Below are 14716 nucleotides of genomic sequence, written 5' to 3'. Positions count from 1 at the left end.
GGCCGCTTTTTTAAACTTATTGGGATTATTGCTCTTAAATTTCGGCAGGTGCATGTTATTATTTAGCATGGTCAATTTCATAATTTCTTACTAAAAGTTGAGCTGTAATTATAGTCAAATGACCAACATCATTGATCATAGATCACATGATATGGTTACATGAATCAAGATTAGTAATTTAGTACCTGGTTAAGTATACCTACATCTTTACAAGTAAGTAGGTAAAGGAATAGAGTCCGTCTTAGCTAACTCTGCACCGACTTTGACATGACAAAGGCCTTCCTTTGTGCCAATAACCAACCATATTTTCACTGTCTCTTCGAAGTCTGTGTAAAGTTAGCTTGGTCCGACTCTGTACCTACTTACAAATTTATAGATTATTAAATCTACATTATTAATCACTTAACTATCAAATCTGACTATGTTTAAAACGTGAATGACACAGAAAACCAATGTGACCAATTAAAACCAATGTGATAATGTGAAACAGTGCGACATAAGCTAAAAGTGTGATGTAGTCAGCCATTCCGTGCGATGTGACGGCCATCTTGTGAGCAAGATGGCGGCGGCTGTCAAGATGGCGGCGCTGCTGGCGTTGCTGGCGCTGGCGCAGGCGCGGAGGGAGCCGTGGACCAATGGGAGCTGGTTGTGAGTATTTATACTTGATTTATAAGTACTTGGTCAAGCAAATCTTGTCAGTAAAAAAAGGCGTGAAATTAAAATTTTCTATGGGACGATATCCGGTCGCGCCTACATTTTTCAAAGTTGGTATATAAATATTACGGTTATTTCATAAAATAACACTTTAATGGCGCTGCAATGGAATAGGACGTACTTAAACAAAAGGAGAGCCTCCGTAAGGTTGAATTTTAGATTCTGATAGCTTCTAGTGATTAGTCCAAGTTTATAAAGCCAAGTCGCTCCGCAATTCTAACAAAGGGTGAAAATCCTGCCATGTCACGGGAAATCTTGACGTATGGCTACCCTATTCGCAACTGTTTCTTCAGTTGCGACAAAGCTTGAGGCGCAGCTTTGTTGTCCTATTATTTATTTCTGCAAGTTTCATATAAAATTCAATAACCTGGCTGGTTATGGGCGGAATTGATCGCCGTAAAAACACCTGTGACGTCTAGACGGTTAGCGTAAAGTAACGGTCGATATACGCAGGACATTGATTTTGCTTAGTATTTTTTAATAAGGAATCTTAAGCTCTTGTGTACGATGACTATGATGAGAATCCTGTGACATTCCTGACCGAATTATTAGTCGACTTTTTGCATATTTTTCGACATCGATTTTTTCTGCTCTATACAGCCGAGATACGCTAAATATTATTCAGGCCCTAGATTAAATTTTTAGAAACACGAGCCACATTTTCTTTTACTAATTTTTTTAAAGGAGATGAAAAATGAATACCTATATTATATTATCCTGCATATAATGGTGTATCTCTGTATACCTAATCATTTAAAGAATTAATATATTAAATGACGATTCAGACAAATCACCAAGTTTAACCAAGGTTGTAACATCACATCTCAATAATATTTTATTTTTTTACTATCACAATGTAATCAATTACCTATCTAAAAAATAATATTAAATATTTACAACCCTTTAACCTCTGGAACCCTTGGTCATCGTACGTTGCGGTGAGCGAGACAGCCTTATATACGTAGCGCCGTCTAGCTCACACTCCGGAGCGGCGTGTGGATCAGATTTGGTGTGATAACCACGTAAATTTGAACTGACTTGGCAGTACTATAAGGCTGCCATATCACTTCCCTTATCCGCTCCACTAAAACAACCAAAGCTATTTGTTGTTTCGCGCACGTTTCCCCTCATCTCCGCCTCAGTAGAAAGGCAGCCTAATGGCTTCCCGTCTAACACATGACGTAGTTGTATTCTTCTACTGGAATGCTGCTCCGCTGGACTCCATACAGCCAGAACTGGTACGAGAGGGTCGTTATGCCCTCACTGATGAAAGTCAGGCTTATGGTATCCTGAAATATACATTTGCTATAGTAGCCGCAATACCAACTGGCGACCGGGGTCATAATGCCATCTCTTTTACTATTAGTTGGTCTTCACAAGGGTAAAGGAGACAGCATTATGATCTCAGTCACCAATTGGTATTGCGGTGAGTATAATAAACACAGGATGTCGCGTTTTTAGTGCGGATCAAACGTAGGCCAATGACAGAGGAGTGAGAGGAGCTTAAAAGCTACCGACTTGATCCGTGTATATGTTCGAAAAAATATGGCCTTATGAGCTTACACAACACAGGCTTTACTGTGGGACTATGTAGGTCAATCTGTGTTAAATTGTCCTATAATATTTATTCATAACAATGGACGTGCGAGAATACGAATGGCCATTCGCGCCAGGTCAGATGTAAAGATGGTGCAAATATGGGAAGGCATTAATTTCTATATAAAACTTTAGCCTGTAGGTACAGTGTGCCAACCAGAGACCAAGGTCCCTTGGCGTTTAACCTTTTGAACGCGAAGGTCACCTAAAGGCGTCGTAAGGTCGTAACAAGTAGCTCTGGACATGGACAACTATAAGTGTAGCGGCGTACGCTGTTAAAGTACTTTACACTTTCACTAAACCTTTACACTTTCAAGAAACGTAATACATTCGCTTGCTTGCGCCCGTGACGTTGGCGTGTAAACGACGTTTTTGATTTTGACGTAAAGCGTTCAAAGGGTTAAACAGTTAGCTTTAGTTATTAGTAGTATCTCCAGTATCCCTCCAGATTGTATGAAAGCGGTGCCTCGCAAGCCGTCCGTATACAATATCACTAGGTATCCTGTTATAACGTAGTCTTTCTCTATTATTATTTGTAGCTAAAAACAAAATCACTTAATTAATAACAGGAAAGGGGTCTATTTTTTATTTCACAAGTAAAGTGGCATACGACCAGGGCTATCCTCTGAATATCTCTGTAAATATCTCTGATGGGGCTAGAAACTAGAAAAGTCCGGTTAGTGATGATTAGCTAGTATCAGTTCAGGTACGAGCAACACCAAGGCTTTTAAAGAAGAACAGAGATGTGAAAAATACTTTATAAAAAGTATTTAAATACAAAATACAAATACTTCCTTGATATACTATTTCAAATGCAAAATACAAAATAGTTTTTGAATTTGTATTTAAAATACAAAATACGAAATAGGTATTTTCAAAATACTTTTTAAAAATACAAATACTTTGGGATAAAAGGTACTCTGAATAGTGAATACCTAGTCTGAATTAAAAAGTATTACTCAGAATATCCGAATTGAAAAGACTCTTTATTCTTTGAAAACTGTGTGTCAATCAGTCCTCTATCTAAAGTGCAAATTTCTAGTTGTTTGCTCATATTAACCGGAAGGATGATGGTTTATAACTGACAAATTTTAAAAGCATTAATTTAGATTTGTAATGTTTTACAGCTAGTATAATTCCTCTCGTTAGTGTGATAAAAACGTCATCGTGATAAAAGTATTTTGTATTTTGAAAATAGAAAATAGGTCCCAAAAACTATTTCAAATAAAATACAAAATAGTTTTTTTCAAAAGGTATTTAAATACAAAATACAAAATAGGTATTTTGCATTTTGTATTTGCATTTTAAATACAAGTATTTCAAATAAGTCACATCTCTGAAGAAGAGGCACATATACATATTATGTACTTATATGTAAACTAAAGCATATACAATACATACAATGCACAATACCTACATAATAGCTCAACCGAAATAGGACATAGTTGAAATCTCTAAAACAGTCCGGAAATTTGGTAGGTGCTGTTTTTATGTCCAGAACATCCTGACGTTTGGGGACCGCGGAGGGACTTCCGATTCCGCCACATTGTTGTTTTTGTATCCTTTAGAAATTCGCCTTTTCGGTACCTACTCTAAATCTACGCATTCTATTAAAATATGGTTCAGAGTAATATTAAAGTTTATTCTAAATATTCTACACAAAAAAGTAATTGAACAAGGAGGAGGGCAGTTTCTCTTAATATGAAAATGTAGGGAGTAGGAAACCAACTTTAATTGAATCAATCTTGTATAATTGTTTTGCCCCCTCCAGTACCATCGGTCCATTTTCCCAATCTGTCTACTTTACCAAACGGTCTACTTTCCCGATCTGCCTAATTGCTTTTCTCAATCCGTCTAATTACCTATCGGTCCACTTTCCCGATCCGTCTAATTGCCGATCGGTCCACTTTCTTCATTGGTCTACTTGACCAAATGGTCCGCTTTTCCGATCCCATGAAAAACATTTCATGTAAAATGTTGCCAAGACGAAACCACAAGGCTCGGACTGTCAAAAAGTTATCAGATATCTTGTAGAGCCAAGCTTCTAACTCTACAAGCCCTAACATCACAAACTCTACACCTTAGTCAAAATACGTGGCTTGGCCGTTTTGTTAGTACAAAAACAATTGTATAATAAAAAATTATGAATAGATTTCACCTTCCGCCCATCACGCCCATGTGACGGTAGCGAAACGGCCAAGCCACATATGTTGACTAAGATGTAGAGTTTGTCATGTGAGGGCTTGCAGAGTTAGAAGCTTGGCTCTACAAGATATCTGATAACTTTTTGACAGTCCGAGCCTTGTGGTTTCGTCTTGGCAACATTTTATATGAAATGTTTTTCATGGGATATTGTTTACTGAAATGATCCCAGACATTTTGTTCGTTGTAGTCACAAAACGGTAATTTGCTGCAACGCAATCAGTTATATTTGATTAAATACTGTCAGAACAATGACGGTGTCTCACTCGCACCTGTTACAATACTGATATGTCGGTCCTCTGAGGTTGACACATATTGACTTGGCATTATGCTGGCACTAAGCGTTTTTAGTATTCAGAGAAACTGGTGGTTTGCGTGTATAAAAAATACATTTCGCGAATCGCCAAATGAAAGTTCGCGAAGTTGGTACTATGCTACGAAACGAGTGAACCAATGGCGAAAGTAGACAACGTGCTCAAGTAGACAAATCGGGAAAGTGGACCGTTTGGCAAAGTAGACAGACCGGGAAAGTGGACCGATGGTAAAGTGGACACATCGCGAAAGTGGACCGTTCGGTAAAGTACACAGATCGCGAAAATGGACCCTTTGGTAAAGTAGACAGATTGGGAAAGTGGACCGATGGTACTGGAGGGGTTTTGCCTTGAGCCTGATTTATATCTATAGATATTGACTTACATCGGCGTGTTCGGCGGAAGGGTACGCCAGTGTGAGGTTTACGTCTTGCCGAGGAAACTTCCAGGCTTTGCTCCCGCGTTTATGACGTCACAACTTTATCATAATATTCATAATCATAATTTAACCTTTGAGACCAGGGCAATTATTGCACTTTAGAATTTTGAATTTTCTTGTATTTCTATAGTTCAAAATTCAAAGGGTGTAGCAGGATAACCTTTGAAAAATTGCCCCCAGAGCTTTTGGTTCAAAACTATAACCATACGATGCCTTTTAAGAAGATAATACTCTGCACAACATTTCAACCCCCTCCGACCCTCTGGGGGTCCACAATACCCGATAAACCCCAAAACGATTTTATTGTTTTCCTCCTATTAGATGGACGAATCGATCGAAATTTTTAGAACTTGTAAAAACCTACAATACCAAAATTTACATGCAAACAAACAAGTTAAACAGGCAAATTTACTTACTTTCAAAATCCTTGAACACTTCACAATGATATTTCTTAAAAGTTCTATATATCACGCCATTCACTTGTATCGGATCCGAATAATTTGCTTCTTCGAGCGGCGTTATCTCTTTATATTCCCTGTCTAATTTATTTTTATATATCACCGCACTCGTATCACTTAAATAACACAATAGAAACATAAAACACTTAGCTCGCATAATATTTATTAATCATAAAAAACATTGGTGTGTTGCTCAAATCAGTGGAGAGATAGGATTGATTGCATTTGGATAAAATGGTGTGATAATTTTCGGGTGTAATAAATGATAGTGAGAGAATTAAATTGCAGGCCCATAGTCAATATCAGTAATAGCGGATGAAACTGTACGTGCCAAAATTATCTCTAGAGACCAAGATAAGTCTGCAACGATTTTGATAGCATACGCAGCGCAGTGCAAGTGTTATTTATACGTCGTACTTAATTTAATAAACGTTTGACGTTTAAAATAACTCTTGTGCTATCAAAATAATTGCAGACTTATCTTGGTCTAACTTTCAGATATAGGTCTCTAATGTTACCTTTTGTATGAACATGGAAAGTGTTTAAGCGCTAAATAAAAAAATACTTTTACTTTTAAAATGTAATTTATAAACGTCAACACATTAGGTTATAATTCTGGTGCACCTTCCCATCCCCAACCCCCGCCAGTCCGGGAACGCCATACAGCCATAACTCGTAGGATAACATCGTTATACCACTCATGGCGAAGTTGAGGGTTATGTGGTTCTGAAAAAAAAAACAATTCATCAGTCGTCTTTTACTTCGTGGTTCTTAACCCTTAATTCGATGTGATTTTGTTCTGGGTGAGATTAGCTCAGGACCGGAACAAGTGGCGTACTAGAAGAGAGGCCAATGCCCACCATAAAGGGCTGATATGATGATGGTGATGATGAACCCTTAAATCGACATAGGTAATAATGCACTTTACGTGCACTTATTGTGTCGAATTAAGACCTTTACGGTCGTGAGTTATTTGGTCGTATATTATGGAGAATATGGAGCACCTTGGAGAAGGTTATACGTGCTTATAACTTTCAGTGACATGTGTAAGATAAGTGTCAGTAACTTGGACCGTTTGCCGAAGTCAAAATTGTACAAATAGCTCCATCTATAATATATGACCGTCGCTGTGTTCAGTTTTAGTTAGTTCAATTTACAAATAAGAGGACGTGACTGAGGATATGAATATGAGGACTGTACCCGCATTAACCCGCCCGATGCTATGGAGCCCGTGCAGTGTTTGCCGTCCGAGAACAAGAGCACCTCGTAGCCAGTTATCAGATAGTTATCGACGTTTCGCCGTATTTCAACCTGAAAATTACATTACAGACTACCTTGATATAGTATATTATATTATTCTACTAGCGACCCGCCCCGGCTTGGCACGGGTTAACAAATTATACATAAACCTTCCTCTATCTATGAAAAAAAAACCGCATCAGAATCCGTTCCATAGTTTTAAAGATCTAAGCATACACAGGGACAGACGGACAGCGGGAAGCGACTTTGTTTTATACTATGTAGTGATGATTTTCAATTCAATCTTTGGGTAATATGGCTCCATCGATACTGTCGATGATTTCGCCAACGTCGAAGTGGATCCCACGTGGGATCGAATTAATAATTATATTTGTAATAAATAAACTTCAGCCAGTGTACGGTATATAAAACTATAAAATTATGGCTTCTAGGGCTCTAGCCAGCCACGGTTAGAGGTAGAAATACCAAATACTCGTAGAGCACGACGTTGTTCGGTTGTATTATGAGCTCTTGTAAGGCGATAGCTGGACTTTACAAGGGCCACGTGGGGGGCTACTTGGCGTTGACGCCATAATGGTGATTAAACTCGTATCAAGATTAATTCTTCATTATCCGCACACTTCCATATTAGTTTACTATATAATAAGCTATCAGTATATTACACTTTAAACAACATTAATGGGCAAAAACAAAGAAATTAATCAGGACCCGATGTGACCAAGATGGCGGTCGACAAGAACCCTCCGTGATGATTTTTATGTGAACAATATGTACTTACATCCGAAGTGGGGTAGGATAACGTGAAATTGACGTCCTGTTCTGGAAACGTCCATCCGTTGGACCCATACAAAATGATAGAGGAGCCTGAAGACAAATTAAATAAGTTTTTGGCAAAAATTTCATTTTTGGTACAAGCTTTTATCGCTGACTGTACTTTTCTTACGACAGACAACTAATACTCATCGAGACAATTCTAAAAACCCCTAACACAATTAGGTTGCGTTGTTTCATCTCAGAGTTCCTATGGCCACCTCCTGTCTCCATCGTCAGATCAGCTCGAATGGTACCATAATACTGCATTGTCACCCGACTTACATGTGTATGCAAAATTTCAGCTCAATCGGAAATCGGGAAGTGGATCAAATTTAACTTGCAAGATTTGATTACAGACTGACAGACAACGGCACAGGTGAAAAAAAAAACTCGAAGCTCGTAAAAAAGAACTTCACGCAGTTGTGGAATCCTACCAAATAACCAAGGTGCTATATTATTATAGCGTCGATAAGAATAAAGATAGGTATCATTTTGTTTATTTATTTTTACTAGAGCCTGAGCGAACGTCTATCAATTCATCACCCGCGTTTGGAAGTGTCAGCCATACATCTTATACCTTTAAAGTCTTTAAACGAGCAACTCTTGTTTATTTATCGGCCTCCGTAGCCTAGTCGGTAGTGACCCTGCCTACGAAGCTGGAGGTCCCGGGTTCGAATCCCGGTAAGGGCATTTATTTGTGTGTTCATCACAAATATTTGTTCCCTAGTTATGGATGTTTTCTATGTATTTAAGTACTTATATGTATCTATATTATTATATATATCGTCGTCTAGTACCCACAACACAAGCCTTATGAGCTTACCGTGGGACTAGGTCGATTTGTGTAAGATTGTCCCATAATATTTATTTATTTATTTATTTATTTCTCGTCTCTTTCTCGGGATCTCGGAAACGGCTCTAACGATTTCGATGAAATTTGGTGTATGGGGGTTTACGGGGGCGAAAAATCGATCTAGCTAGGTCTTATCTCTGGGAAAACGCTCATTGTTGAGTTTTTATATGTTTTCCGAGCAAAGCTCGGTCTCCCAGATATTTATCTTAGATATAGGTACTTACTTTTAAACGAGCAATTCTTGTATATATTTATTTATATGTATACATATATATTTCGGGGATCTCGGAAACGGCTCTAACGATTTTGATGAAATTTGCTATATAGGCCCCATATGGGGGTTTTCGGGGGCGAAAAATTTATCTAGCTTGGTCTTATCTCTAGGAAAACGCGCATTTTCGAGTTTTTATATATTTTCCGAGGTTTTCTCGGTCTCCAGATATTGTATAATTAATAAATCAAGCAACCATAAAACATTACAAAAATAAATTCCATAGATTTTGAATCGCAAAGTCTTGAAAAAACAACAAAGCAAATCTGTCTACATTTGTTAAGTAGGCATTTTGCCGAACAAAAAAGTTAAAAGCATAGTTGATTCAGCCACATTCAGTTAACTCGGAAAAAAATCAATAATTTAATTTAAAAATATATTACAACTTACTTTCATTAAGAACAGGAGTCAAGCAGTGGTATCTCATAACAGTTTGAAAAAGAATGCCACTCAAGGAAGCCTGGTTGCCATTGTTATTAATAAAATCCGGCATAATTCTGAACACATCTTCACTTTTTAAATCAGACGCGATAGGCACGGCACTATTCTTGACCACAGACAAAATTAAAAGTAAAAAACCCGCGCCTTGCATACTCTTTTAGATAAGTTTTTAACATTTGTTTAAAATTTAAGGTTACTCTAAAGAAATACGTGAAAAGGTGATTAAAATGATTAACAGTGTCTGATAACAGCAACGTCCTTGTATTTTGATAATTAATTATTGATTGAGATTGAATTACGTGTTAAATTTATCACCTATTATCTGGACTATCAGAAGTAACACTAAAATGTTTTCAGCTGAACGATGAGTATTTTGGTTCGTCAAATTTGTTATCCATGAATTAATAGAATTATAAATAATTAGGTAATTAATTAATGTAACATTTGATATGAACTGCCAAAAACGTGAGGAAACTAGATTGAACTCAATAAAACATAGTTTGCTCACTGAGCTGAAAAGAGAGGAAGTCGCTTTTGTATAATCTACAGCTCGATTCGGATATCACATCTGGTTACTCTTATTGGTGCGTGCGAAATGAAGTAAAGATCTTGCGTGAGATACGCGCCAATCACAAGCTCGTATCAAAACCATAACAAGTTGTTAAATCTGAATCGGACTCCCAGTGTCTTCACCAATTCTTAGGGGTTTTTTTTTAATACGCGGAGTCGGCGAGTGAATCCCAGAATTTGGCTAACGATGGGCAATGCCAAGCCACTGCCATTTGCGACTGTGTGAACACCACAGGCCACGCTATTACGCCACTTCTTGTTGATCATATGAAACACCTGCAAGAAATTATGTATTTTCTTATTGTATAGGTTTTTCACACCTATATTTTGATACCCTTTGATACCTATTTTAAAATGCCTACGAGTGATGAATGAAGTGAGTAACAACACAAGCCGTACACCAGGATCGCATAACCATTAAGCAGTTAATTACTCATCTTATCTTTGACCCATTCATTATCAGAATACCATTGATCGTATTTTTTACGACAACAATCTAGCATCCCCACCTTCACAAACAAGGCATTTTGAACTTTCTTCCATTTGAATAAAGATCAAAGTGAAAGGTTGCGGGTATTAAAGGTATTGAATTGAAACCGGACGGGATCGGAAACCGACACTCTTTTGACGTAAAATCCCTCATTAGGACTACTTAAATACTATTACAGGCCATTATACTGACTCAAAGACATGACGGTTGTGTTTACCTATATGTGTAGAGATGTTAATGCATCTACTTAAAACTTTCGTAAGACTTGCTTTTATATCCCAGATTCTAAAATGATAGCTCAATGGGGTTGGCAACTGTCGAAGGGTTTTATAGATCGCGCAAGTATAGGTTTTACCAGTCTCTAGTTTTTTCTATGAGATCTGGCTTAAAGGCTATCCCGGCCAAAAAAAAAAGAATTAGACATTATTTTATAGTTGTAAGATGAACTTTGAAAGTAAGTATTATAATGTATTTGTTAAATTTACTTTAACTTGTTGAGTGGTTCTGCAGAACTGACTTACTAAACTGAGAGAAACGTTCGCTTTAAGCGAATATAGATAAAATACTATGGATAAAATAAAACATAGGTACTTACATATCTCTACAAAGAAGCTATGTTTGTAATATTTCGAATGGAAAATGTAATAACACCTTTATACCAAATATATCTTGTAGTTCGAGCTCCTTCGATCTCACAAATCAAGTCGACGTATCTACTATTTATTTGACGATATTAGAAATATCTCCTGCCTTTTATTGCCTCCTGGTCCAAATAAAGGTAATTTATTGTTATTTAAACGCAGAAGAGAAACGTTATTTATTGAGAAAGATATTTTTATTTAATAATGTCAGATGGAGTTGTAAATTGTATTATGTAATTAGATTTAATAAAGATTTTATATGACAGGCTAATAAGAATGTTATGGGAAGAGATTGCTATTTACATCATCTAGGTACTGCGCAAACTAAGTTTCAGTCCACCAAGAAAAATCCGGTCAAGTGCGAGTCGGACTCGTGTTCCAAGTGTTACGTAAAGTGTAATTCTATAGAACTTGCTAACTATGTAAACATACCGCCATATTGAAAGTGTCAAAAAATATGAATTTACTAGTGGCTTTTGTTAACAAAGTTAGCAAGTTCCATAGAATGACACTTTACATTACTTACCTACCCAATTTTTAACAAAGTTGTTTTTTATCTGGAACGTGAATGAAATGTCTTTAAAAAAGCGGCCAAGTGCGAGTCGGACTCGCCCATGAAGGGTTCCGTAATTTATGACGTAGGTATTAAAAAAAAACTAGGTACTTACTAGATCTCGTTCATTCAAAACAATTTTCGGTGGAAGTTTGCATGATAATGTACATCATATATTTTTTTTAGTTTTATCATTCTCTTATTTTAGAAGATACAGGGAGGGGGACACACATTTTACCACTTTGGAAGTGTCTCTCGCGCAAACTATTCAGTTCAGAAAAAAATGATATTAGAAACCTCAATATCATTTTTGAAGACCTACCCATACCCCGTATGGGTTTGATGAAAAAAAAATTTGAGTTTCAGTTCTAAGTATGGGGAACCCCCACAATTTATTGTTTTTTTTTCTATTTTTGTGTGAAAATCTTAATGCGGTTCACAGAATACATCTACTTACCAAGTTTCAACAGTATTTCTTATAGTTTCGGAAAAAAGTGGCTGTGACATACGGACGGACAGACAGACAGACAGACGACATGACGAATCCATAAGGGTTCCGTTTTTTGCCATTTGGCTACGGAACCCTAAAAACCCGTAGGTTTCGGATCAAAAACGACGTAATTAAGTCCAACTCACGCTTGACTGCACATTTCTAATAGGTTTTCGCACAGTGTTCGATTTCCCTCAAAAAATTTCCCTATGCTGTTTATTGCATAAATCAATCAAGGAATACATTTGAAATGCAAGACTAGAACACCCAGAAGTCTATTTCAAATACTTTTTTTTATAAAAAATAAATTATATTTCATGACCTGACATCGAAAAATTACTAAATAAATTCTACAAAAGTATCTGATGAAGAAGTCGCTTTTTAATCAATGTACTTAGTTCGATAAAGAAGCCTTTGGCGCATATTTTCTAGTTCTTAGTTTTGGAATTTACCCTCTGGTTACAGAGTAATTCATATAAATAAAGATTTTTTATTTCATTTTTATCTCCTAAATAACTCAAAAGTGCGACTTATGCTTGTGACTAGCACTGACAGATTGCTCTTAACTAGGTCAACCACTGGTAAAAAAATCACGTTCCACTATCGCGGCGTTTGGGAGTTATCGAATTTAAAAATACAGTGTTAGGGTTGACCCTCAACTTGACCTTTAATTTTTAATAAGAAAAAAGATAGTATTATTGGTGGACGTAGTAAAACCTAATTCAGGTACAACTAATGATGGCAATTCAGCCCGGACAGCACTATCCGATAAATATCGTGCCATATTTACTGAGATATTAGGTCTTGATGCGTGGTTAATCGACGGATTACATATTATACTTGTCGCCATATCTTGCGAGTATCCTATCGATGCAAAAAAGTTCAGTACTTTTTGCCGTACGCTCGCGGAAAGGTATGTGAAGAAGTCGTCATATGAATGGCATCCGATGACTGTAACGGTACACAAAATTCTAGTACACGGCGAAGAGATCATAGATTCATGTTCTCTTCCTGTTGGTATGCTCTCAGAGCAAGCGGCCGAATCGCGCAATAAATTTTGGCGGTCAGATAGGGAACACCATTGCCGGAAAATTAACAGGAGAAAAACTATGATAGATCTCTTTCACCGTGCACTAGAATCATCAGATCCGTTCGTGTCTATGGCACACTACAGACAACGCCAAAAATCGTCCAGTAGGATTAGTCTACCAGAAGCAGTTCGTGAACTTCTGAAGCCGATTCATGAAGAAAACTTACAAGAGGCTGAAGTCGATGATGAAGATCTAGCTAATGATGGATCTTCGTTAATAGACGGTGATGAAAATCCATCCCATGTTGACGACTGCACGTTAGTTCTCGAAAATGAAAATGATTTGTATGAGCCACAAAATACATAAAATCTGAGACCAACTTGCGAAAAGAAACTATAACTTGACTTCTGAATTTCTTTCTTTCTTTTCTGAATTTAATGACTTTATTGTTTAACAAAGTGCACTGCACTTAAAAGTTTCTGCGTGGCCCAATGGTTGACTGGTAGAGAATGCCTTTTGGCAAGTCTGCCATTTGTAATTTCTTGTATTGTGCAATAAAGGTTAAATAAATAAATATAAATAAAGTTTCTTATGTTGTTCCTTAATTTAATTTAATCAGATTTTTTAATTACTCCGACCTTTCATATTTGTTTGACCTTTAAGTAACAACCCTAAAAAGTATAATTTGACCTTTATACGTAACTCCCAAACGCCGCTATAGTGGAAAGTGATTTTTTTACCAGTGGTAGACCTAGTTAAGAGCCATCTTTCAGTGCTAGTTACAAGTCGCACTTTTGAGTTTTTCAGGAGAAAAAAAATGAAATAAAAAATCTGTATTTATATGAATAACTCGGTAAGCAGAGAGTAAATTCCAAAACTAAGAACTAGAAAATATGCGCCAAAGGCTTCTTTATCAAACTACATTGATTAAAAAGCGACTTCTTCATCAGATACTTTTGTAGAATTTATTTAGTAATTTTTCGATGTCAAGCTCATGAAATACCTATAATTTATTTTTTATAAAAAAAAGTATTTGAAATAGACTTCTGGGTAGAACACCCATCTTGCATTTCTAATGCATTCCTTGATTGATTTATGCAATAAACAGCATAGGGAAATTTTTTGAGGGAAATCGAACACTGTGAATTTTCCTGTCATAGGTAAAGAACTATTTTGTGTATTTTTTTACAAAATTTTAGACCCAGTAGTTTCGGAGGTAAAGGGGGAGAGGGGGAATGGTCGGACAGACAGACAGACAGACGCACGAGTGATCCTATAAGGGTTCCGTTATTTTTCCTTTTGAGGTACGGAACCCTAAAAATGAGAAGGTTCTCATAAAGGCTTCTTTCTACAGAACTCGCAACAAATAGCATACGATTTTAGACAAATGTTACTTTTAAGTAGTACTTACCAATTTCCGATCGGCGTATCGTATGTCGATGTACGATTGTCACCTTAGTAGGCCCCTTGGTCCGATCTCAGATCGCAGGGATTTTTGAAGTGAAAACTTCTTTAGCGGCGCTGTGCACTTTTTGTGATGGGGAAAAAATGTTAAACTCGCGAGAGGTAAGAATCGTAAGACG

General features: G+C 36.9%; 2 protein-coding genes across 2 annotated transcripts in view; one reads left to right on the top strand and one right to left on the bottom strand.

The window, feature by feature from the left end:
• The first annotated feature begins 479 nt into the window (after window positions 1-479).
• The window catches only part of LOC134660747 (protein Wnt-5b-like), a 67482-nt gene continuing 53245 nt past the window's right edge, over window positions 480-14716 (top strand). The window contains exon 1 of the mRNA XM_063516535.1: window positions 480-648. Within this exon, the coding sequence (XP_063372605.1) occupies window positions 560-648 (89 nt within the window). The 5' untranslated portion in view covers window positions 480-559. The remainder of the gene's footprint in view (window positions 649-14716) is intronic.
• LOC134655510 (uncharacterized) lies at window positions 1884-9344 on the bottom strand. The gene is made up of 5 exons (XM_063510983.1): window positions 9308-9344; window positions 7759-7844; window positions 6921-7031; window positions 6385-6446; window positions 1884-2085 (listed from the first exon to the last, which is right to left on the bottom strand). The coding sequence occupies exons 1-5, from the start codon at window positions 9342-9344 to the stop codon at window positions 1884-1886; spliced, it is 498 nt and encodes a 165-aa protein (XP_063367053.1).

Source organism: Cydia amplana, chromosome 2, assembly GCF_948474715.1.
Source record: "Cydia amplana chromosome 2, ilCydAmpl1.1, whole genome shotgun sequence".
Taxonomy (NCBI): Eukaryota; Metazoa; Arthropoda; class Insecta; order Lepidoptera; family Tortricidae; genus Cydia; species Cydia amplana.
This window is presented reverse-complemented; position numbering and strand designations above follow the sequence as displayed.

Bases quoted from the DNA above. Each gene is read 5' to 3' on its own strand.
- LOC134655510 (XM_063510983.1), bottom strand. From the start codon at position 9,344: ATGAGATACCACTGCTTGACTCCTGTTCTTAATGAAA. The intron at 6,447-6,920 runs GTACAGTCCTCA...TTTTTTTTTCAG, and splicing joins CATCGGGCGGGTTAATGCGG to AACCACATAACCCTCAACTT. The intron at 2,086-6,384 runs GTATGGCGTTCC...ACCCTTGTGAAG, and splicing joins TTATCCTACGAGTTATGGCT to ACCAACTAATAGTAAAAGAG.